Raw genomic sequence first — 26,711 nt, 5'->3', positions numbered from 1 at the left:
CTTAGTGTACATAATTTAAAAGAAATAGAAGAGAGAGCAATGGTGACTGATACGTACATCAGTGTTCAGACTATTGACTACATTCACTGGATGTCGCTTTGGCTCTTAATTAATTCTCTGTGGATGTAGCTGCCTTGTCCTCTGTCTTGTGTCTACTGATAAAGTCAAGTTCCAGGGACTGAATTTGGCCCTCAGATACGGGTGCGCCTGACTTGCATTGATGGCAAGAGTTCCTTCTTAAATGTGCCACTTTGTAGAATCCACACTACCAGGATTGTTTAGGGAGAAGCTGAAGGGCTTCATCTGTCTAGAGCTGTATAATCATCAGCTATTGGCTTCCCCCTCTTTTCCTGTCCCTCCCTGGATCTTGTTAATGAGGCAATTGTTAAACTCAGCTTCCTGGGTGGAGAGTTTGTTTATGTGCTTCATTTTATGCATGCCACAATTTCCTGAGCAAGCTGGCCCCTGCATGCCAAAACCACAGTCATTTTGTCCTGTCTTTGAAAACATTGCAGGGACACTGAAGGCTAACCCGCATTCACCTAACCCCCACCTCCTCACTCCCTCACCCCCAGCCCAGCTAAGCAAGAAGCTCATTAAGCTGAAATTCTCATTCTTATTTGACTATGACCCATCTGTTGCAAAAGAGGTGAACTAATGTAGAGATGGACTAATAGGCAGGCACCTTCTGAATAAATGATTTAGTTTGCAGAAGCAAATTCAAAATAATTGCATTCATCAGAGCAAGATCCAGAGGGCGTACATACCTGCTCAGGAGCGCCTTTGACACCTTTCTGCCTTAGCTGCTCAGGAAAGACTGTGTTTTCCTATAGGATCTATCTTCTTTAACCAGGTCTTTAGGTTAATAGCTATGGACATAGTGAGCCATGTGTGTTTCACTGTCATTAATTATGGTTTTTCTCACAAACTCTGCTGTTTTGATTCTTTAGGCAACATGAGACTTTAAGAAGAGGAAAACAGTAATCTTTCCTTCTATGTAAGCTTAACCAGAGAATGCAGACAAATGACTAGCAATCTTCTGTTGGTCCAGTGTGTTTTAAATGTCCAGACCTTGCTGTTTGGCCAAAATCCTTCAGAAAAGAGGGGAGGGAGAGTGTGATATATAATTGGGATAGGACGTCAGGACTTGGGTGTCAATGCAAACTTTAAAACAAATGCCATCAGGTTCATCACAGAAAGTGTATCTGTGACTGGGTTAGAAATATTACAACAGTGATGACTAGCACCCATCTTTATAATAGATAATGATATACAGAGTTCTTCATTTTCAAAGAGACTTTATTTCAGACTAGTGTTTACTGGACATGTACAATGAAATGTTAAAATGATTGAGCCATCACAGTTCTCAGTTACAGGAAGTCAATAACTATGCTCAGAAATTATTGTGTTATTGAACTTTGACATAGGTTCTCCAGTTTTTAGGTGATAAAATGATGCCAGGTACACTGATGCTGTTAAATTTAGCATCTATATATTCTAATAGAAAAGAGGGAGATAATTATAAGTAACTGTATCTACAAACCATAAATATCAATGAGTGAAAGAGCTTATACCTTGCTGTCATTGTCATTTATTTAAGTTACCTTCTAAAGAAAACTTTCAGGTCTTGTGAGACAAAAAAAAAAGTAGAATCTCTTCTTTCATATTTTCTCTCATCTTTCTCCATAGCTTGATATTTCTCCTGAATCTTCTTTCCACACAAATAGTGTAGTTTATACTACTATCAATATCATGGCCTTCCTTCCTACCCTTTCTCCAATATCCTTGGCAACCCAGCACATTTGTGAGAAACTTTCTCTGGCTGAGAAATGTTTAAAGGTTGTTTTAAATATATATTCTTTAATTGGTATTGCAATAGAATGTAAAGTTTAGATGAAAGAGGAAGTATGTTTATTTTGACTTTACAATCAGCTTTACTATAGTATAAATATCTACCATGCTATAGCTATAGTATTTTTTGCATAGTAAAGTTGTATACTTTACTATCAAAATACTATCCTTACAATATTATCTATATTACACTAGCTACTATACTCTTGACTTTACTATGTAATAAATAAAATTGATAAAGGTTGTTTAGAGTGAATCATAATTTAGTTAATACAGAATCACTGACTATTACGTAGTTGTTAGATGGGAATACCCCATTTAAAGATATGCGTGGTGTCTGGTATCCGTAAGTACCTCCAGGGAACAAAGCAGTGGGTCATATCTGAAGACTTCCCCTGGAACTTTGTAAGGATTTGTATATTCACCCTAATAACTGAAGCCAAGCTATAAAAAACTAGCCTCCTGTAATTCTTATTCAAATTTTGCCTTCTCTGAAGATGTTTGTGGGACTGTCCTCCGCCCTCCAAAAAAATGATATTTCAAAAGAAAGCATTTCCAAAAGAACTTGATCAGTAGTTGACCTGGAAAAAAATGAGGTCCATGGAACATGTTGATGCCCAGGAGCAGGAACCCCTGGCAACGGGAGCTGACTCTTTGAAACCAAGCCCATCACACTTAATTTACAAGGGGCAAGTCAGAGCCCCAAAGTAATAGCACAGCAGGGAGAGGAAGTACTAAGAATGAGAACTGGAACAGCACATCCTTCATGGGACTCTTTCTCAGTATTTCACAGTCACTGCCCTCGTAGGACACTTGGCCCATGTCTAGATCTGTATCAGGGTAAACAGAGTTCTCTGTAGGAGTTGAACGTTGGAGGATTTGTTAGGGCAGATGTATTAAACTTAATATTCAAATTCATGTATCAAAAGTAAATTATCCCTAAGGAACCACTTTCCCAAGTGACATTTGTGAGACATATTTAGTCGTCAGTTCAGGTGTACTTGAAAGGATTAGAAAAAAGGGTTTTTCTGGATGTTGTGCGTGAGAATAAAGCTGTAGTCTAACTTTGGTGTTAGTAACAGGTCAACTATTAGTACTTAATGTAGACACACCAAAAAAAAACCATAAAATTACATATTTTTAACCTGAGTACTTAATATTACTGAGCACCATTTGGCCTCAAAGTAAACAAACTTTCTATTTGTTTTCTTCAAATGAGATGCAGGTGATTTGCACATGAAATTTTTTTTTTTAAATTTTAACTATTACGGGAAGAAATATGTTTTTGCTCATGAACATCCTTCATTTTTCTTGGTTCCATATTTTGATCCCATTATGTTCTAGAATGGAGTCTATTGGTCTAGGGACTAGAAAACACACACACACAAATCAATTGCACCTCTCAGCATACACACACAAAAATACACACAATCCCCAGTTGTGATATGCTTCAACACTTCTCTAGTTTGCTATTAAGAATGCTGATGTTTATTGTGGATACAAGGTGCTTTGCATTCACAAGCTGAGATGTCGCATGGTAAAGGTGCCAGTGCTACATGTGTCCCAGGGGGAAAGTAATTCCCTTAGAATCCACATACTCCATCCTTTCCTTTCTAGATGTTGACTACAGTAGGAAACATAAAACTTTCCACCGCCATTGGAAATTCTAAATTTTTCATTAAGCTCTTTCTTACAATTAAAAGATGATTGAAATTACAGTTCCCCATGAAAAGGGGGGGAGTTGCATTTTTTGCATTTCTTTAAGATTCACCAGGCATTATTATACATTTTGCCATTCTTCCTACTAGAAAAAAAAAAAAAGCTGAAATGATACCCTTCATTCACTTGACAGTTCACTCAACAGGTAGTTTCTGAGTTCCAACTGAGCATTTACCAGGTCATTTTTAAGTTGTTCACCCTGGGGATGCTTTCTGGTTACTGCAGGTAACACCATGGTTGGAAAGTTTCTAAATTCAATGTTTAGCTGCATGTACCTTCTCACTATTAGGCTTAGAAGCTGTGTAATAGTAACTTGCCTAAGAAAATGGGTGACTTGTGGCCATTTTAGTTTCTACCTCTTCAAAGAGAAGTAAATTTAACGAGATAAAACTGCACAAAAGAAGTTTAAAAGTTTGAGCATTTACAGCCTGATTTGATGACAGATCTAAGACAAGATCTCAATTCTGACAGTTCTAAGAAAAGCCAGATTCCCAAATGTTGTCCTTTCATTCCACATAACTGTCTTACAAACAAATTTTATAAAGATAATCTTCCAAGAGAATATCGATATTCTAAATAATTAAAATTAATTCAGTGTCAACGTGCAATTAATGTGAGTGCAGAATCTATATCCAACCAAGTCAAGCAGCCTTGACCCACACATGCCAAGTGTATTTAGGAAACATGAAGTTCTGTCCGAGGCCAACATTCATAATCTGAATGTAGTAAGTGTGCTGTAGGTGAACTTGTGTCTACATTAGCAGCGCATTTAAGTGCTTTGTCCTGGTACATGTTTAGCTAGACAGGTTCCATACTGTGTCACTCATCTTTACAGTTCAGCTCACTCCAAGGAATGGTTTTCAGAAGCAATTGCACTGCTAGTGATCAGGTTAAAAAGGACACAAAGGAACAAAAAACAAGTGCAGGAGGGTTCTTTGTGTTTGGATTCCCCTTTCTGTGCTGGTGGGTGGAAACTCAGATGTGGGTTCTAGAACTAAAGCTGAAAACACCAAGGCTCTGCATTCTCTGGACCAATATTTAAATTCTCCCAAAAAAAGAGGTGGTTTTGCTTCTGCTGCGCATAATGCCCCTAGCTTTTGACAGTAGCTACAAAGCTACTTTTTGGCCCTGTCAGTACTCAACCAATAAAGAAAATGTGTCAGATTAATATTCTTTCCTATAAGACCTCAGGCTATAGGGCCATGACTTCCATAGAGAGTAAATGCCTTTGAACTTGAGAACTATAAAGTCGGATTTAGCTTAGGAGTAGCTGTAAATTTATCCTCAGAACAGCAACAAGGTCAGCCGGGGTTTTTATTGTTGTAGTTTTTGCTGTTTGTGCACCGTTTGTGTAGAATCCTAGTCTCCAGACTTACCTTCCTGAAGGAAAGGGCACCAGAAATATTACAACCTGGCGGGCCTCAGCGCGGGCTGCTGCGGAGGGAGGAGCCATTGGATTTCTCAGCGAGAAGATAACTCTTACATAAGTCTTACTACTCTGAGCAGTTCCATAGGAGCAAGAAGATTCCTACCCCTATCGTCCCAGGGTCCCCTTAGCTGAGAGTGTGGATGTAGGGTGGCGAAAGACTGCAGAAGGGGGGGGGGGGTTCTTGCTATTTGGAATAATTGGTCATGTAAAGAATATTTTAGAGTATATATTAGAAAAACACACAGAGGACTTGTGGTAATCAGATTTACCATAAAACTCCAAAATACCTATAACAAAATACTATAAAGCTCAGTCTATTATGGAGATGTAATATTCTCCTAAATGTGGGATTCTATATGATGCTGCTTTAATGCAGTTTTATACTAATGATAAATATCTACTTAGTACATCATAGGTAAATAGTGGTTTTCCATGAAAATGAAAGTGTATCCGCTTCTTTCAGCATGGCATGTAAGAAACCACTCATCCACAACTTTAAATATTATTAGCTCCCTTTTGTGTCTAAAGATGGTATCAGCCAAGATGGGGCTCGTTTGGGATTTATATTTAAGAAAAGGAAAATAAAGTGTTTGGCTGTCACTTGGAATGAGCTGGAAAAATAGTGAAGACCCTGCTTTAGAATTATATTTATTTTAATTTAGCTGGGAATAAGAAACTGTAGCTCATGTATTTGAATTGTCCCCCACCAAATCAGTCTTATAACTCTGTTTTCAAAATAAAATAATATACATTTGAGATAGCTTTGCCACAAACACAGTATTATACACAACTGGCCACACCTGAGTAGAAAATCACCGTTTGACTCTCAAAAATGCCCAACCCTGGCCCAAGCCTTCTAGAACAAGCATTAGATTGATCATGAATATATTTTATAATAATAATTATGCTAACAGAAGTTATAATACTATGAACACATAGTATATATTCTTTAATATCAGAAAAGTCTTTTTCACAATTAAAAGTAGTTTATTTTAAATGGACAGATTCCATACTTTCTGAAAACCCAAAAATCATTGTTAGGACTCAGCCACAGAATGAAATACACTTTCTAAACCTTGGTGAAACCATTTCAAAATGCTCCTCTAATATCCCACAACTCAGCAATGAAGAAAAACTAAAGGCCTAAAAACATGTCTACCATCAAGTCTACCTTTCAAAATATACAGTCCTGAAAGGTGAGAGAAATCTATCATTTTCAATACCACTGACAATACAAAGTCATATCACATCATGTTGAAATAAATTAGACTTTTCTTAGCTTACTGTTTTTCCTGGGATACTCAATGAAGAAATTGACACCCAGATAATTTTTTAACAGAAATGTTCAAAATCCCATCTGTTTTTCTCTAAGTGGTAAATATTTGGGAGTTAGCCAAAATAAGAATTAAATTGGAGTCAATCAAACAAATGTGAAACAAAGAACTCCTCACTCTCAGAGAAAATATAGGAGTGTGTAGCCCCCTCTCCGCTGTTGCTTCATTACACAGAGAATTGTATAAAACTGTCAAGAACTACATAGGGGCAGGCTTCTGCTATCATAGGATCCTAGTTATTTCATATTTGGGGCTGACAGATACACAACTTCTGAACATACTTTTTGAAATGTTAAAAGGTCGAAATCCTATTAGTAACTAAGAGACCCCATCATTGAATCCCCAGCCCCTAGTCTCCCTTCTTTTCAGGCATTTGCAGCTAGGACCACACACAAAAAAATCATAAAAGCATTATCAACAACTACAGATGCTCTATGTTGCTAGTGCCTTTAAAACAAAAATTAAATTTAAAAATATGAGGAATAGAAAACTTAAAATGAAAGCAAGTATCTAGAGCCAAGTCGGTGCCTTAACCTTGGGCTTATATTTGAGGCTAGTCAGAGGTAAATAGAAGTGAGTAGGACCCAAGAAAAGCTCACTTCAGATTGTCTCCCAGAGTAAAAAAGTAGGGGCATAGGCTAAAAAAAGAAAAAGTTGCTTTCTCTTAAACCACATTGCAATGATAATATCATATAAAGCAAAGAATAAGTTAACATAATTTAATGTCCTTTTTAAGTTGTTCACTTTTACGAGGTGATGTTAAATTTGGCCTACTATGGAATGCTAAAAATTACTGACAGTATATTTCTTAAGTGAAACAATAAGAATAAGAATATAGCATTATAGCTTTCAAACCGTTTCCATATATATTTCTTTACTTGCTCCTCTCAACACTCTTGTAGTGCCATTTTGTGATAGAGGAAGGCATTCTAAATTAGAGGTGTTAAGTGACTTGCCCACAGCCCCACAGCTGAGATTAGAACTGAGATCTGACTCTCTCCAGTGCTCTGATGGGAAAAGTACAAAAAGAAATTAATATAAATACAGTGTCCTTTGAAAACTTACCGAATAGTTTTGTCATTCTTCCACACTGTAATTTCGGCAACATTGATCATTTCCAGGCATATTGAAAATACCCATAAAGAGCTCAAGAAACTCTAGTGTTTATATGAAAAACTAAATTAACCCTTGGTAAGCTGAAGAAATTGCACAGAGGTAGATTTCAGACCAGTACAAAGAAAGATTTTACAATTAAACCTGGTCCAAAAGATAGGAAAAGTTGGCGCTAATCCCCACCAATCAGAGTTGTTCTAGTAGAAGTAGAAGGGCTTTGGGCATCTCTTAGACATCACACTATGACAGAGGCATCGAAATTCCTTTCCCACTCTGAGAGTCTGAGATTCTGAGTCATGCCCTCAACTATCTTTAGCAGAACCACCAAAAATTCTCTCCTACAGCACCATGGGGGGTTCATTCCCGGAACTGCTAGTTAAATAAGTAACCTCTTCAGTGAATAGCTGTTTTTGTCATAGTTTGTCTACATTGTGAAATGGAAAGGTATTTAAAGAAAGCATTTTCCTGTAAAACCAACAGAACAGACACGGGCCTTGAATGCCTGTATATAGAAACATTTAAAATTATATACCAACATCAAACTTTTGATAAGGTACAAATCTGACATCATTCATTGGATTATATAAAAGACTGAATAAAACAGCAAAAGTAAAGCACGTGCATGTAGAAGGACTTGCTTTGATTTTTTTGAGAATAAAACATATATTTCTGTATTTAGATAGGATAAAAAAGTGCCCCCTGGAATGCGGTGTGCTGTGTCAATGTCACCCTTGAGAGGGTGATTTTAAGAGCCCCACAAGAACACCAACAACTTCAGTACCATTTAACTTTCTCATTTTTCCCTCGTCACGAATAACAATCATGTTATGCCCTGAAGCAGGAAGACTGCACAGCCACTGTAATTTTGCCCAATCCAGGCAGTGTGCACAGTTAATCTTCATAGATTCTCAAATCACTTCAGAAGACGCTATTTCCTTCAAAATTCTGTCCTGTAAGTGGTTCCCATGAATGAAGTAGGTGTTTCATAAAACACAATTCACTCATTTTTCCATTGATAGCACAGCTTTGTAATTTCCAAATGTATGTGTTTCAGAAAAAAAAAAAAAGAAATGTTCTATCTCTTTACATATTCTTTGGAATTTGGATAAAAGGCTGGTTTACCCGAAGGAAAACATTTTTAGAATATTCAGTAAAGATAATGAATGAAGTCAAAGTTCCCTCCCAAGGAAGAACATGAGGGAAGCCATGTGTGTTGTTGGTAGTTGGAGGAGTTTTATGATGTAACTTGAAGTGATTAAAGTCCATAGGAGAATGTAACACTAAACAAATGGTAACAGTAATAGAAGTGTAATAGCAAATCTGCCATAGAGTGTTTTTTCCCTGCACATTTTCATAATGGCCATCAAAGTAATGATTACAACATCCTTCATTTTGACGTCTCTGGAACATGTTGTGACAATCTGAGGTTCCAAAGTACATCCATTTTCTCACCTGATGTCATTTTACTTGATAAAGAATTTTAATAAGTTACCCAAAGTTAAATAACAATAGCACATGATCTTGTATGGGTTCAGGCTCATTCTTGGCCTCCACTTTCCTTCATGTCTCACGGAATTCAATCAATTGTCTGGTATTTTATTGTTTTTATGGGAGCCAGTCACTATCTCTGAAATTATGCCAAAGGGTAACTGGGAACTGACTCTAAGTTTAATTAGTCAGACAGTAGTTTCAAATGACAAAAAGTAATTCAACTAAGAAAAAACCATATCAAAGTCCATATAAATGAAAAGGAAATAAAATTTAATGACTACATGCCAAGCATATGTATATGAATATATTTCCCCCCACAACTTGACACTGGTGCCAGTATCTTCAGCTAGACGATGCTGCTGCTGAAACTCAGATCAGAGAGCTGATGAGTGACAGAGCTGGAGCAGAAGCCCATGATTAATTCCCAAATCCATGCTCCTTTCACTGTGCAGCCTTGCTTCTCTCCAAAGACACTAGGAGTCTTAGACACGTTAAGAAAAATAAACAAAAATCCCATCTGTATCCCACCTGTGATTCCGTTTAAAAAAAATGAAACAAGCTCCTAGTGCCTGACAATAGTCCTCTCCCAGACTCTTCCCTAACCCTCCCCTCTAATCGCCTTTTAGGTTTTTATTTTATTTTTACAGTAATTCTTGTTCATATCAGATTGAATACTGCTCCAAACATGTTGTTGCTTGTAGCGCTATTATTTTACCCTCAAACGACACAAAGAACATCGGGGAGATGGGCTAAACCCCACAGCACACGGCCCCTCTACGGAACTCTAGGTGCCCCCACCGTACACCCTCTTGGTTCACTCCAACTGATAAAAACCCCCAAGAATTTTTCCATGAATCCCCCTATTCTTAGTCAGTCTTGGTTTATCGGATCTTTGACAGACAGACTGATGGAAAGGAGGACAGTTTGATCCCCTTATACAGCTAATGTTCAGTCCCCTTTGGCTTAATCCTTAAAATGGATTTTCAGTTCAATTCCGTGAACGCCCCAGTACATCAGGCAGTTGGTAGTGTCTTGTGAGACCTGAGAAAGGGGTTGGCCAGAACTGAACTTGACTTTAATACAAGACCATGTTCTATTATTGTTTAACTTTGGGTATTTCTCCCCTAGGAGGAGGGCAGAGGAGAACTTAACCAGCTCCAGGACCAAGGTAAGAGGGCAGTTTTCTTTCAAAACAATGGGTTCCATCTATTGGAAGGAAACCCCTCCCCCACCTGCTTTTTAATTCCTTTTTCTTTCTACCTTTATATTTTTTAACCCACCAGCATTAGGAAACCAGCTTGCTACCTGTGCCTATAGCTATTTGAACACCCACCGACAAATGTGATAGCAGGAAGAAAATAAAACCTTCACACAAGCACATCAGTTATATGCTAACGCATTTATGTTTTCCATCACCATTAAATGCGAGCGCCAGTCTCTCCTTACAGACCAGGGTCTGGCATAAGCCTTAGGAAATTGTCACCAGCTGTTCATTCCTCTATATGTAGAATATGGATAGTAACTGACAATCACACCATAACAGGTAATGGGGTTACCAAACATTAAAACTAAAATCCAGTGTTCCTGTAGAAGCTATATCATTAAAAAGAAAATTTTTATTAAGAGAATCAGCTGATATAATTTAAATATACAATTTTAAATGTAATCAGGCTAGACCTTTGGCGTGAAGTTGTATAAACTTAATGAGATTTTTAAGGTACCGTATGAAAACTGGTTAGGAAAAGAAAAGAAAAAGCAATAATATTGGCTTTAGCGGTGTTTCTTCATGCTCATAGGTCCTCTCCCCAGGCCACCTCTGTTGCTTTTAATGGTTTCCATCGTTACCTCTCATGTTTTACATTGTTGTCCATGGAAATCATCGGTATTCCCTGCCTTCGGTACTTTATTTCAAATTGCCCTTCCATACGGGAGAAAACCAAGGTGAGAAACAAGTTAGGTAATTTAAAATCATCCAGCCTCTGAAATATCAGAAGAAAGGTGGACCATCTGGATTGTGAAGGGACCAGCTTCTAGACCCTACTCAGCTGTCGTTCTTTGTTACCGTTGCCCTGCAAGGGGCTAGGCCTTGCACGACTAACGTAGATGTCAGGAAAGCTTTGAATCAGGTCACTGAGATAATTGGGGCTCAAGAAGGAAATCTGAAGAAGAAATGTGCAAAAAGTAATGAGAATTCAGTCAGTTTGCTGCCAATAAACAGTAATCATCTTTCAGAAACACAGTTCTATGGTTTTGCTTACAAATGTGCTTGGATCTTGGCATCACCTTAAGGTTGGATTGTTGAGGTTTTTAATGAAAGAAAACCATTTCAGAAGGATAGGTTTTTGTTAAAGGCTATTGTCTTCTGAACAAGAATTGCAGTAGTCATATGATTAGGAACATACACGAGAGGACACATATGAAATAGAAATTTGATTTTAATAACGACATACACTATCGATATAGAGAATGATATTGCAATAGTCACTGAAACCAGAAACCTAAGCACTGAATTTCTTGCATATAATGCATTTTTGTTGTCAGATGTCAAATAGAACTAATTTTGACTGTCTCACTTACTGATTCCTTTAGTGAAAAGTATAGGATATATTTGAGACACATTGTTCAGCCCTGATTCATTCTGTCCTGGATTTGAAGGTGCCAGATGGATGGATTGCTAAGCAATCATACCAAAAAAAGAAGATAAGTGTCACAATATTTTTTAACAGGCTACATATGTGTTAGATTTTCATATTCACACAAACATCAGTTCTGTCAGGCAGATCTGTTGTGCACTTTGAATTATTATGAAATATTTCACAGTAATCTCATTCAGGGAAAGAATTGGTGGTAGTTCAACAGTGTCCTAGTTCTTTTGAAAAGAACACCATTTTTTTGTTTTGTTTTGTCGCTCAGTAAAGTGAAAAGTATTGATCTTATATTAATTGCATTCAATTTGTTAGGTATATTAAAAATAGTTAATGGTACTGCCCAAATTGGTAACCTAAGAAGTACCCAACTTCTGACAAGAAGAAAATAACTGAAAGGCTGTATAATATGTCCTAGCATTAACACTGATAGAATGAGGCTATTTTAAGAATTTAAACTTTTGGTCATTTTTTTTCTATTTAAATTGTTTAATAAATAGAATATATTTCTGTTTTGAAATATGATTATGAGCCCTGTCTCTCCCAAAGATAAGCAGCTTTGTGTTTCACTTAGAATGGCATAAACTTAAAATCTTTAAAGATATGTGGACTTGGTCTCTTAGGCTTCAGCTATTGTCCAAGAATAGCAGGAGAGCTGCATGCCCTTGCTCTGAGCTCCCTTTAACTGGCAGGTTCAGACAGCTTCCTTTCAGGAAGCAATCCTTATTCCTATAAGCCCTATTTTTATCACTCAATGATCTTTTTTTATTTGTGCTGTTCTCCCACTTAACCAAAATGCAAGCCAGAAGTTAAGGTAGATGAAAAAAGATCAATTAAAAGACACTTTAAGTTATATATTTTCAGTTATATTCAAGTACTAGTGTACTACTAAGGAACCTGAAACTTTAAATGAGAAAGAAAAATTGGAAGTTTAATTTTTCTCTCTCAAGAACTTGATGGGAAATTTAACATATCTGCATATAAAGGTTAACTAGACATATTTAGTGAATTAAATGCATATTAAATATACAGTAAAATAAATCTTAATGAAGTTAAACCAAACATAGTTGGCATTTAATATCTATTGATGATAAATGTTATTTTTAATTTCTAAAATATGCTGAATTACACTGTTCTAAGGAGCACATTTAGTAAGAGAAGTGTTTTCTAAATATGATGTTTTATTTGCTGTGCATAAGTAGGTTAGAACTGAGTTATAAAAATACCATTATCTGGTGATTTTCATCTTAAAGTTTGGTTGGAAGTATCAGATTTCCTTTGATATTCGTAGCATACTTGTATCTGATTTTACCATTTAGAATTCTTTCCTTGCCCACCTACAAACACTGAACTGATGGTCCCTTTATTTTAACTACCTATAACTTCACTGAAATACCTCTTTAGATAATTTTTATATGATGGACCAAATTGCTTGCCATTATTCATAGTGATGCTCCTGTCAGTAATTTTTATGTCCCTCTTGCCAATATTTAATAGACAGTTTTGAAGCCTTTTGCTTTGTTTTATTTTGTTTTGTTTTAAAATACTCTTTATACGAGGTCTTCTCCAAATCCATTAACTTCCGTGGTCAAAGGATTTCGTTTTATTGTCCAACATGCTGTTCTTTCATTTTAACAGATTACTTGAAAGTAGCGCCTAAGTTAACTCACTGAGACATCAACTCTGCATGTAGTCGTTGCATGCCTACCATATCTTGTCCTGTATTAGGACTGAGAATAGTATAAAGTACCATGAGGCACAGTTACTGCTGTCCAAGGAGAAAAAAAGTACAGAGACAACACTAAAATCATGTGCGACTCAAAGCGAATGTGAGTGCTCCAGATAAAAGGTCATTTAAAGAAGCAGGAGATAAAAAGAATCTAGAGCCTCCGGGGGAAAACCGCATATAAAAGGTTCAGATGTACTAGTTTATAAATATTAGTTAAATGAATAAGTCCATGAGCGGTTACTAGAAAATGATAAAAAACTTTAGAAAAGCGAAGAGGGAAAAAACGGAATTCCTGATGAAGGTTCTAACATAAGATTGGAGTCATTTCAGAATAAAATATCTTTGAGACTATAAGGAAACTAGGAGCCTGGCTGGAGGTAGAGAAGGGCTACTTGGGCAATTAGAGTGGTTAAAAGACTGATTTCTGAGCCGTACAGACCTGGGTTCCAATCCCACCTTTGCCACTTACTAACCATATGGATTCAATGAAGATTCAATGAGAGTATGAAGAACTTGACACAGTGTCTGGCTCAATAAACTATAATGAAATTGTACTTTAAAAGGTATGTGTAAGTTGAATTATTGGGAAGCCCTGAATGTCAGAAAAATTAGGATAGAAAAATATCTTGCAGGCAGTCATGAATCACTGAAGGTTTCTGACAAAGCATTATAAACAAGCAGAGAGGCAGGGTTATCCCGACTCCGGGTAGCTGAGAATGGATTGAGGAAGCCTATGGCTCTTGTCTCAGATGATAGAGGCTTTGATTAAGGTGATACCTGTATAATAGTATGAAAAATATGTAAATTTGGAAAACACTTTCAGAAGAACTGTTCTCAATGGGTAGTTGGCTATAGGAAAGGAGGGAAAATGAAAATTCAGAGATTGAGTTTTTGTGATTGGCTTTGTTATTTTATTACTTATTTTTACATTTCTTTTTCTTCTGTGAAAATTCTAATTCATTATACTGAAGTTTTCTTGAGGGTCCATGATTACATAGCCTCAAAGATTAGAGCTTAAATCATTAAGAACCTTATATGTATCAAAATAGATCTGTCATACTCTAACCTTGCCAGAAAATGAATGTTAACATCTAATCAAGTCATCATATAGGTTATCTGCATTGCTTTTTAAAGAACATTGTCTACTGTACTTCCTTCTTGAATATTTTAAAGGGATCAGATCAGTTGACAAGAGTACCTGCCTTTCAAGTTTTATCTCAGCTTAAGGAGTATTTAACCAAAGAGGACTGAAGTTGCCAACTTACTAGTGCAGGGAATATATGACTCCAAGCTTAACCAGGGATAACCCTTAACAAGCCTCACAAACTTCTCAGGAAAAACAAAAGTTCCCTTAGAAAACCATAGGAGGGGTAAATAAATAGTCTAACTGCGCAAGAAAGGGTGTAACAGGAAGCAAAGGTACTGTGGGAAAGAGCACTGGACCAGAAGCAGAAGACCTGCGTCCCAGCTGGGCTTTGGTGAGCAAGTCACCTAACTTTCCTTAGACCCCAGGGACCACATCCGTACAGTGAGCAAGCTGAAGACCACCTCTAAATCACATTTTTGACTCAAAAATTCTAGGGTTCTAGTTCTTTAAAGCAATTAATGAAAGTTTCTAAGAATCAGCAAAGGATGGAAGATGGAAACGTGATCTGTGGCCCGTGGAATGGTGTAGAATTCTGGAAATCATGTAACGAGAGTAAGGACATGGTCTAGGAGAGAGGGAATCCAGTGGGGGGGGGGGGGGAGTCCACAGCAGTTGGTGGTCCAGGCGAGGCATCTCCGTAAGGCCAGCGCTGCTGCGTAGCTCAGTCACTGAGTCGAACAGCCACTGCGCTTGTATTTTTGAAATTTTACTTTAGCATAACAGCAGTCACTATTTTTAAAGTGAATGATATTTAAAGATATCCTCAAGCTTTAGTCTCATCTTGAAATGAAGCCCTCTTTTGTATAATTTGATCACAGATAATGCTAATAGCAACAGACTGGTTTGGAGAGAGACTTTATCCCATATTATCTCAAATGTCACCACAAATAAAATAAAATTTACATTTTTTAATATGAATAATTGCTATTTTCTCAATATTATGTATAGGTAACTAAAAGTATTTCTGATGGCTTTTATTTTTAACTTTTATTGATTTAACATACTTTTGAAAGCTCCACACATGGCATGATGGCCAAATGATCACAAATTGAGGATACTACGTGGGAAATTCCTTTCTGCCAAATTACAATCTAATAATCTCTTCTCTGTTATAATTCTGAAGCTCTCATAGGCCATAGAAATATTTATTTTTCACCATACTGTTCTCTTGTCTCTGTGTTTGTTTGTCGCTTAATCCCTTTACTTTTTTCACCCCGCCTCACAAACCCCCTCCCCTCTGAAAGCTGTCAGTGTGTTCTCTGTGAATCTTTCTCTTTTATTTGTTAGCTTACTTTGTTCATTAGATTCCACATATGAGTGACATCATGTGATACTTGTCTTTCTCTGACTGGCTTATTTCACGTAACGTAATAATCTCCAAATCCATCTTTGCTGTCACAAAGGGTAAGATTTCCTTCTTTTTCACTACCAGGTAGTATTCCATTGTGTAAAGGGACCACAGCTTTTATATCCACTCATCTACTGATGGCCACTTGGGCTGTTTCCAGATCTTGGTTATTATAAATAACCCTGCAATGAACATAGGGGTGCCTGTATTGTTTCACATTAGTGTTTCAGGTTTCTTCAGATATATTCCCAGAAGTGGAATCTCTTTTTAATTTTTAATTCCATTTTTAATCTTTTGAGGTCACTCCATACTGCTTTCCACAGTGGCTGCACCAGTCTGCATTCCCACCAGCAGTGCATGAGGGTTCCTTTTTCTCCACACCCCCACCAACACTTGTTTATTGATTGATGGATAACAGCCATTCTGACAGGTGTGAGCTAATATCTCATTGTGGTTTTAATTTCATTTCCCTGATGATTAGTTATGTTGAGCATCTTTCCATATGTCTATTGGCCATCTGCATGTCCTCTTTGGAGAAGTGTGTATTCAGGTCCTTTGCCCATTTTTTCATGGCAAGCATGTCATGGTGTTGAATTGTATAAGTTCTTTATAAATTTTGTATAGTAACCCCTTGTCAGATGTATCATTGGAAATATGTTCTTCCATTCAGTGGGTTGTCTTTTCATTTTGTTGATGGTTTTCTTTGCTGTGTAAAAACTGTTTAGTTTGATGTAGTCCCATTGTTTATTTTTTCTTTTGTTTTCCTTGCCCAAGGAGACATAGGAGAAAAAATATTGTTATGAGAAATGTCCAAAGTTTTACCGCCTAATGTTGTCTTCTAGAATTTTTATAGTTTCAAGACTTACATGTAAGTCTTTAATCCATTTTAATTTTATTCTGTGTACAGTGTAAGAAGATAGTCTGGTTTCCTTTTTTTTCACCTATCTGTCCAATTTTCCCAGCACCATTTATTGAATAGATTATCCCCTTGTATGTTTTTGCCTCCTTGTTAAATATTGACTATAAAGGTATGGGTTTATTTCTGTGCTCTTTATTCTGTTCCATTGATCTATATGTCTTCTTACACCAGTACCATGCTGTTTTGATTACTATGGCCTTGTAGTATAGTTTGGTATCAGGTAGCGTGATACCTCCAACTTTGTTCTTGTTTCTCAAGATGGCTGTGACTATTCCGGGTCTTTTGTGGTTCCATATAAACTTTGGAATATTTGTTCTAGTTCTGTGAAATACTCCATTGATATCTCGATGGGATTTGCATTGAATCTATAGAGTGTTTTGGGTAGAATGGACATTTTAATGGTGTTGATTCTATCCATAAATATGGTATATGCTTCCACTTAGTTACTTCTTTAGTTTTTTTCTTCAGTGTCTTCCAATTTTCTGTGTACAGGTCTTTTACTTTTACATCCTTGGTTAAATTTATTCCTAGGTTTTTGTTGGTTTTTTGTTTTGTTTTTTGAAGCAATTGTGCATGGGATTGTTGTCTTAGTTTCCCTTTCTGATAGTTCATTATTGGTGTATAAAAATGCAACCTGAGCCTGGCTGGCGTGACTCAGAGGTTGGGGATCAACTTACGATCCAGGAGATCTAGGTTGATTCCAGGTCAGGGCACTTGCCCAGGTTTCGGGCTTGATCCCCAGCAGGGGCCGTGCAGGAGACCCTCAATGACTCTCTCTCACCATTGTTGTTTCTATCTCTCTCTTCCTCTACCTTCCTCTCTCTGAAATCAATAAAAACACATATATATATAAAATAAAATAATAAAAAAAATTTTAATGCAAGTGATTTTCTGGATATTTATTTTGTATTCTGCTACTTTACTGGAATCATTTATCAGTTCTAGTAGTATTTTTGGTGGAAACTTTAGGGTTCTCTATATGCAGTATCAAGCCATCTGTAAATAATGAGTTTTACTCCCTCCTTTCCAATTTGGTTGCCTTTTATTTCTTCTTGTTGTCTGATGGCTGTGGCTAGGACTTCCAGTACTATGTTGAATAAGAGTGGAGAAAGTGGTGAAAGACATCCCTGTCTTGTTCTCTATCTTAAGGGAAACATTTGTAGATTTGCCCATTGAGTATGATGTTGGCTGTGGGTTTGTCATATATGGTCTTTATTGTGTTGAGGTATGTTCTCTCTATTCCCACTTTGCTGAGAGTTTTTATCATAAATGGCTGCTATCTTTTATCAAATGCTTTTTCTGCATCTATTAATATGATCATATGATTTTTGTCCTTCATTTTATGTGATGTATCATGTTTATTGATTTACAGATATTTTACCAACCTTGCATCCCCAAAATAAATCCCACTTGGTCATGGTGTGTGACCTTTTTAATGTATTGCTGGATCCGATTTGCTAATATTTTGTTGCGGATTTTTGGATCTGTGTTCATCTATAACTTTCTCTCTTTATCATGTCTTTATCTGGTTTTGAGATTAGGATGATGCTAGCTTTGTAAAATGAGCTTGGGAGTCTTCCCTCCTCTTGAATTTTTTGGAATAGTTTGAAAATAGGTGTTAGTTTTTCTTTGAATGTTTGGTAAAATTCACCTTAGAAGCCATCCAGTCCAGGACTTTTATATGTTGGGAGTTTTTAATTACTGCTTCACTTTCACTAGTTGTAATCTGTCTATTCAGATTCTATGATTCTTCCTGATTCAGTTTTGAAAGATTGTATATTTCTAAGAATTTATCCATTTTGTCCAGATTGTCGAATTTGTTAGCATACGGTTATTTGTAATATTTTCTTACAATCCTTTGTATTTCTGTGGAGTCTGTTATTAATCCTCCTCTTTCATTTCTGATTTTATTTATTTGGGTCCTCTTTTTTTTTCTTGATGAGTCTGGTTAAAGGTTTGTCCATCTTGTTTATCTTTTCAAAGAACCAGCTCTTGGTTTTATTGATCTTTTGTGTTATTTTTTTAGACTTTATTTCGTTTATTTCTGCTTTGATCTTCATTATTTCCTTTCTACTCACTTTGGGCTTTGTTTATTGTTCTTTACCTACTTCCTTTAAATGTAATGTTAGACTTTTTTTATTTGAAATTTTTCTTGTTTTTTGAGAGAGGCCTGTAATGCTACGAATTTCCCTCTTTGGACTGCTTTCACTGAGTCCCATAGTTTGCGTTTTGTGTTCTTTTTCATTTATTTCAAGGCATCCTTTGATTTCTTCCTTGATCTCATTGTTAACCCGTTCACTATTTGTTAACAGTTTACTTAGCGTCCATAAGGCTTTGTGTGTTTTTCAGTTTTGTTTCTTGTGATTGATTTCTAGTTTCATACCATTATGGTCAGAGAAGATGCTTGATACTATTTCAGTCTTAAATTTTTTAAGACTTGTTTTGTGTCTTAACATATGGTCTATCTTAGAAAATGTTCCATGTGCACTTGAAAACAATGTATATTCTGCTACTTCGGGGTGAAATGCTCTGAAGATATCAGTTAAATCCCATCTATTCTAGTGTATCATTTAAGGCCACCATTTCCCTGTTGATTTTCTGTCTGGATGATCTATCCATTGATTTCAATGTAGAAATGTTTTTATTTACCTTACCTTTAATAGATATACTTGAAAGTATAGTCATTAATTGATTTTAAAATAACTGTTATAAGAATCTATAACAGATATTTATCTATGTTCATGATTGCCCTTCCAAAGTCTATGAATCCCTTGTAATTGTATGCCAGTCTGTGGTTTTGTAAGTTTATATATAATTTCTGGGAAAATATCCATAGCTTTCGTTTACTTCTAGAAAAGGTCCATGACCCAAAGGAGAATAGAAAATTTACTGTGACCAAAAATTGACAAGATAATGAAACTAAACTGCATGAAATATTTGTTAAATAGGAAATACACTCAACACTAAAAATATAATTAAATTTTTCATTTGTCACAAACTCTAGCTAGTGCTCAAACTAAATTACTGGCATAGATCCTTGCAAAAATCACAATATTCCTTGAAAGAATCACATTTTTCAGACCTTGCTCTCAAATAGGAATTTGGCAAATTCTAAAGAGCCCACTATGTAGAGGCAATGACTGGAATCTAACCCAGTCTCTACTGAATTTTTCAGTTCTCTTTGATTCACCTGGAGTATGAAACACAAAGGTCTCTATATACTAATTTAATTGCCTATATGTCTTATCAAAGTGGTTTTCAAATGATCATTATAGATCATGTTGGGTCTAAATTGTCTTTCCACATAAAAAAATTTTCCTGTTAATTTTGATACTAAATTATTGATCAGTAGTGCCATTTAGACAAATCTTTCCTTTGCATAAAGCAAACTGGAGTGAAAACTTAATTATCTTTTCTAAAAACATTTGCATAGCAATTTTGTTCAAATTCTGTCTTTGGAAATTAGTGCACAAATCCAATGAAGCTAAAAGAGTCTTGTGCTTGTTTACTGGAAGGAGTAATTTGAGAATAAAAATAGTAAGACAGCTACAAGTTAAGTGGAAAACTTAGTGGAGCATTGATAATGCTGAGTACTGGTTACTCTTCCAGGCTTGAATAGCTGTTAAAGGGTGGAACTGTGAACCCAAATGCCTTTCCTTAAGATCAGACATATTTAGATTTAGTTCTTAACTCCTTATCATTTGACAACCTATTGATTTGTATTTAATTTTTATATTTTCTTGATTGATAAACAGTTCTTTTTCTCAGAGTTACTTATTGACTTTATACAAAGTTCTTGGGTTTGTTGAAAATTCTCAGTTTTTCTGTTAATTTCCTCTATCCAACTTTATTTGGGGGGACATCACTAATTAAACCACAGAAGTCAAATCTCACATGATTTTTCTCCTCCCTGCCCATCTCATCTTGTTATATGATTTTATGTTGACAACACAACCTCATTTAAATAACAATGAATAGTCTATGCAGGGTTGTTTATTAATTATTTTTTATGAAATTACTATTTTCTTATCAGAGTAGTCCTGAAAAAATTTCTGCATATATTTCCCTGTTGCAAAACAAAGTTTAAATCAAATGAATTTTCCAATTGTGGATTTTAGTTTGACTTTAAAAAAGGGATAGAGAGAGTGAATATGTGGGAAATCTTTAAAAATTAAATTTTTTAAAATTCCTTCAAAAAATTGAAATATATTCTTTTCTTAGGATCTCTAAAGTATTTGCCAGTATGGCATCTTTTTTTGTAAAACCAGAGATGTATGTTTTTTGGGTTTTTTAATGGCCCACTTAGCAGGACTCAAGTCTATTCCCAATCACAATCATTTAATTCAGCTTTAGGGGGAAAACTGCCTTCTTTATGTAACCATGTGTGAAACAGCAAGTCGTCTCTCTGGGCCACTCAGAGTTCTATTAACCTCTGCAGATCCTATCTGATTGGGTAGGCCTCCTAATTGGTACATTACTCACACTTCTCTGCCTGACTTGTTCCCCTCAAATAAGGTAGCACCATGGTAGAAGCCAAATTCATCACATGCCCTCCAGCCTGTGACTACAGACACAAAACCAAGTGGATCAAAGTAAACCACATAATTAGGAACAATGAATGTCTTTCTGAGATTCTTAAGGATAATTCCACAATTCCTAAATTCTACCTCTTCCTCAATTTTTTGATCCAAAATAAAATATATATTTTGGTTTGCATAAAAACAGTTCTATTAGACATTATATTATAAAATAATTGAGATGGGTTTTGTTTGTTTTTTACTGATTATTAAAGTATCACTTCTCATTGTAGAAAATTTGGGGTGGGTGGAGAAACTTAAAAGAACAAAATGAAATTCAAATTAATTATAATCCCTCCATGGCTATATTTTTCCATTAACAGATATGTAATATTTTATTCTCATATTAAGGTCACAATGAATATACAAATTTGTTTTGTTTTTTCACTTATACTATAAGCATTTTCTCTTATTAAAAACTTTTAATAGTTGTAAAACATTTAGGCATAAGGATCATTGGTGTGTATCAATAATATCACCTAGGGAGCTCTGTAAAAATGTAGAAACACTGTAACCAATTCAGAAGAATTTGATTTAGCAAGGCTAGGCCTGAGCATCTATATTTGTAATAAGTGGTTCTAATACTCATACCAACTTTGAGGACCACTGTTGTGCACCAATATCTAATTAATTCTCCTCTTCAATAGGACATGTCAGTTGCTTTCAATGTTTTGCCATATAAATGTACTATGAGATTTATGTTACTTTATCAACATCATTGATTAATTTCTTAGGATTGATTCCTCAAAGGGGAATTATTATCAGTGGTTATCAAGGGTAAGAATTGTTTTAATCTTTTAGTATATAAAGCCATATTATTTCTTTCTAGTTTCTAATTCTATCATCAGTATATGAAGAACACACTCATCTTATTAAATTCTTGATTATATTGAATATTATCTTTACTTTTATCTTTTCCAATATGAATGGCAAAAAATGAATTTGTATTGTTTTAATTTACATTATTTTAATTCCAAGTAAGGTTGGGTATTATACATGATTTGTATTTTTTCTTGAGTGGATTATCTACCAATATCCTTTGCTGATTTTAAAGGATTTTCTTTTTTTTTTTTTTTTTTTTATTTTACAAAATTTCTTGATTCACACAATTTTTAAGTTTTATTAAAACTTTAAAAATATATTAAGATGCATTTGGAACTATGAAAAACATTCTTAGCATCTTTCAGGTAAATATTCTGGACATTCTAATACCAGATATTTAAATTTTATAGAGAGTTTAGGATGAAAAGATCACTCTAGTTATGACAGCACAGGCTTAAAACTGAGGAGACTTTCTCATTTTTATATAACTAATGTATCCTTTCTTATGAGGATATAAAAGCACTAGCAAAATTATACAGTAGTTTAAATAAATAAACTGGATTAGGCCCATACATTATTGACATCTTCACCAGCAAGGAAATGATAATATTATTAAGTAAAATGTAACTGAATTTGTTTTAACTAGACTCAATATAATATTGCAAATTATTTATTCTACAAATTATATATGCCCTAAATATTCTGTCAGACAATGAATAAATCCCAGGCTTGTATATTAGTCCTTTACAATAATGTTCCAAATCCAGGCAATCATAAAAATACTTCACCGAACTTACGCTTCTAATTTTTTTTCTATTTACTTAGGTAGACATTTTCTTAGGTGCAAACTTTAAAACCTCAGCAACAGAAAAATTACACTGTAATAAATATGGTCCAGAAGAAAATATAATGAGCAAAGCCTAAAGTAAGCATAAAAGCATGTTCACGTCTATAGACTTTACTGATAAATTATTTATGGAAAGGTAGAGGGTAAGAACCCATAATGTTTTTCTTCTATCTCTTATATGTTGAGCAGATCTCTATGACAGCTTCTCTGATGCTTAATGAGAAGAACTTTCTTTCTTATCAATATGTGTTTCTGAAAACTATGTCTGAAATCATGAAAGGGAGTCCCGAGGAATGAGAAAGTGCTGCAGCAAGGATCTGCCTCCTAGGTCCCTCATGTACCTGACTCCTTCCAGCGCCTTAGTCTTGCTTACGATCACTCCCTCAGAGTTCTGTTTCCTTTTTGCCTGGATAAAAAATTCCTTTTAATCTATGCTAGCAAACTGAGTGAAGTAACTTTATATATATTTTAAAGTCATTTGCTGATTCTTCTTATTAATAGCATGTAAAAGCAATGCATTCCATGAAACAGAACACATGTTCAAGTGGTCCTTATATATGTGGTTTATACTGCAGTTTAAGTAGCAATTTAAAGAGGTCCTTGGACCTGAACTGATTATACAAAGAAATTCCATCTTCAGACAATTGTAGAAGACATGCAGTTTTAACAAGCAAGGGAATCTTGATATCCTGAAGACTATCCCTAAATGTTAATTACCAAATGCCTTCTGTACATCATTAAAGAAAAATTAATTTTACATATGACAGGATAAAGTAGACTTTATTGAGGGAACACATGATTCTAGAAGGAGAACACGTGGATTAATTGTGAACTGAGCAGTGAATTACCTATTGGTCAAGTGTATTATATTAACCAACTATAGATATATATGCACACACATATATGGATAGCAGTGTGAAACTAAACTGTTTTTACATGGCCTATTAGATGATATTAGAAATACAATGTCTTAGAATAATTTTGTAGAAAGCTTATTCCAAACAGTTTTCTCAATGTAAAGCTTTTTTTCCTTACCCATTCCTTTATTTTGCCTTTTTGTTTTCTATTGTGCTGTGAAACTGTCTTTGGATATGGCTAATAACCCTGTTAAATAACCCTCTCATGAAATGATTTTAGTTTTTCAAAGGAATGGTCTAAACCAATGCATAAAATAATTGGGATGTCACTTTATTTTTAAAGAATTTAATATGAATTTTAAGGCTAAGAAGTGGATTATAAAAATAATTTTCTCCAAAAATAAAAACAAATTAGCAGTTAGGTTTAAATCATTGAAAGACAAATTTAGTTTCCTGTGGACACAAAATAAATTAAAGCAGCTTCTTTCACTCAGCAGCATTAAAAATAAAAATATACATCTCTATCATCATTGAATACGCAGCTACATTTCAGTCTGGTCCTTTTGGTGATTAAACTAACAACCTGATATTGTTTACTTTAGGAAGCATATTAATTATTTTACACCACTATGCAGAACTTACTTGAGAATGTGGAAACAGCTACTTATTTAATTAACACTTAGTAAACGGCAGTCTAACTCTTAAAAAGAGTTAATACTCTCAAAGTGTGGTTTACTCGTGGGAAATGTTTACTCTCCACATGGATCAGACCATCACAACACGAACATCGTGGAAAACGAACGTCGATTACTTGAAATATTACAAACACATATTAAGAGAACAGACACTTTAAAAGGCTGATTTGTAGCGAACTGAATCTAATCAGTTTTTATTAATCAACTGGATGATCAATTTCAAGTGCTCATCATTTATCTGGGGTTGTTTTGTTTCATTTCATTAATTCATTTGGCATTAAGTCATCACCAAACTCAGTATTTATCGAATAGCATAGCACAAACTGTACTCAAATTCTCTCAGTATCTAAGCTATTCTCTAGATTTAACAGAAATTATATTAAATGCCGGGAAAACCTCTTGAAAGAGACAGCTCACTTAAAAACTGTAACTCGCGAAAGTAAGAAAGAAACCAAATGCGTGGGAGACAAAAGCCCGTGAAATCTTTCATAAACCTTTTTAGAGAATAATTAGGACATTCTACCTCTGCCCCCTAAACTACAGAGATGAACATGGAGGAAATCTAATGTACAGAGCTTTTTTTTTTTTTTTGCAAAGTCACATCGCATGTGGCATGACTTCCTAGAGTTCGGCTACTTAATTTAAACAGTCAAATTGGCTATGCGATTTGAGTTTCTCAATAGCATCCAATGCCTTTAAGAATCAACACAAAATTCAAATATAACAACTTTTTACTAAAAGCTGCTACTACCTTTCTCTTGACTATCCTGTGACGTCCAGCCCAGGAAACTGAATCAAACATAAAAATCCTAGATTCTGAGACCAGCAAGATCAGGCAAACAGACTCCCACAAATAATAAGGGAGATGGTAATTAAGCCATAGTCCGTTGTCGGGAAATCCGCACACAAAAATTAGCGGCTGCTTGTTGGTTTGTTCATGCCATTATATTTTTCCTTCTGGGAATGAATTTTCATTTCAGTCTCTTTTAGATGGTTCACATTCTCGGGCAAAGGAATTCAAGACACAGTATTTTCTCAATTACTAGTAAATCCAAGTTATCACTGTTTTGGAAAAAAAAACAACAATCCATGTAATTGGTTGATGATGATGTCGGTTATTTGGCAATAAACGAACTGCGAAAGTGAGCAGCACTAAACGCCACATGCCTGACCCAGTGTGGCATTAGCTGCGATCGCCTTTGGCTCGGGCCCTGCCGAAGGGGCTGCGGGATGCCGAAATGAGAGGTTTATTTAGCGCCTGGGAGAAGCTTATGAAAGAGCTTAAGCCCTCATTCCTTCTAACATCTTAACGGCTGTGCAGTTTCTTACAAAATATGTTTTATCGTTTCAAGAAATGCTGTTAACCTCGCAGTTTTAAAACTGAATGAACAAGGCCTCTTGGACAAATTGAAAAACAAATGGTGGTACGACAAAGGAGAATGTGGCAGCGGGGGAGGTGACTCCAAGGTCAGCCTCAATGTCACCAAAAGCGGGTAAACAGTATGTCAAGTAATAGGTGCATCTGCTGGGAGACTCTAGTCCGGGCCTACGAATGCCGTCGGGACTGCTAGTCAAGCCCCTTCGCGACAACTAAAGTATGCAATTACTGTCAAAGCAAAAATATTTGCCACCGTTGTCAATTTGGGGACACACTGACAAACCTCATTAAAACCGCTGTTGAAAATCTCTGGCTCGGAAGCAGCTGTGGACCAAATCCTGTTAGTTCTCTAACCCTTGGCTTTGGAAAGCGGGGAGGGACGCTAGGTGTTGAAAGGGCGGTGTGGCGAAGAGAAGAGGTTCGCCAGAAGTCCTATGACATGTTTCTAAGTGACAGCAGTCACTCCGCCTAGATCTGCGTACTTGCCAGAAAGTTATTCCTCTGATCTAAACCCCGCAGGCTTCCATTAAATAAGTTAAATAGTAAATCAAAGATAGTCATGTGAACTAGAGATTTTTTTGCCTCCCATTAAGTGGACCAAACTACAAAGTGAGCCAACTATAAAAACAAGACCAACTCAGCGTGTTTTCCCTGCCTCTATGCCATATTTCCAGCTGTAGAAAATAATATTTAATTTCTAAACAGTTTCTAAAGAAAAAAGTAGGTATACGATTAACAGAATATACCACCTACTGTCCCAGAACCTTTCTTCACTAGTGGATAGACTTAAACAGTCCAGAGGAGGGACTA

The 26,711-nt window shown here is 35.7% G+C and overlaps 1 protein-coding gene across 4 annotated transcripts in view; it reads left to right on the top strand.

Annotated features, from left to right (window-relative positions):
• GRIA4 (glutamate ionotropic receptor AMPA type subunit 4) overlaps positions 1 to 26,711 on the top strand; it is a 327,443-nt gene that overhangs the window by 287,709 nt on the left and 13,023 nt on the right. For 2 of the 4 annotated variants that reach the window (XM_081155169.1, XM_081155170.1), the window contains exon 15: positions 25,876 to 25,990. The exons of the other annotated variants lie outside the window; for them this stretch is intronic. In XM_081155169.1, coding sequence (XP_081011295.1) covers positions 25,876 to 25,990 — 115 coding nt within the window. The remainder of the gene's footprint in view (positions 1 to 25,875; positions 25,991 to 26,711) is intronic. 4 annotated transcript variants of the gene reach the window in all.

The sequence above is a fragment of the Miniopterus schreibersii genome (genome assembly GCF_964146895.1).
Source record: "Miniopterus schreibersii genome assembly, chromosome: 12".
NCBI lineage: Eukaryota > Metazoa > Chordata > Mammalia > Chiroptera > Miniopteridae > Miniopterus > Miniopterus schreibersii.
This window is presented reverse-complemented; position numbering and strand designations above follow the sequence as displayed.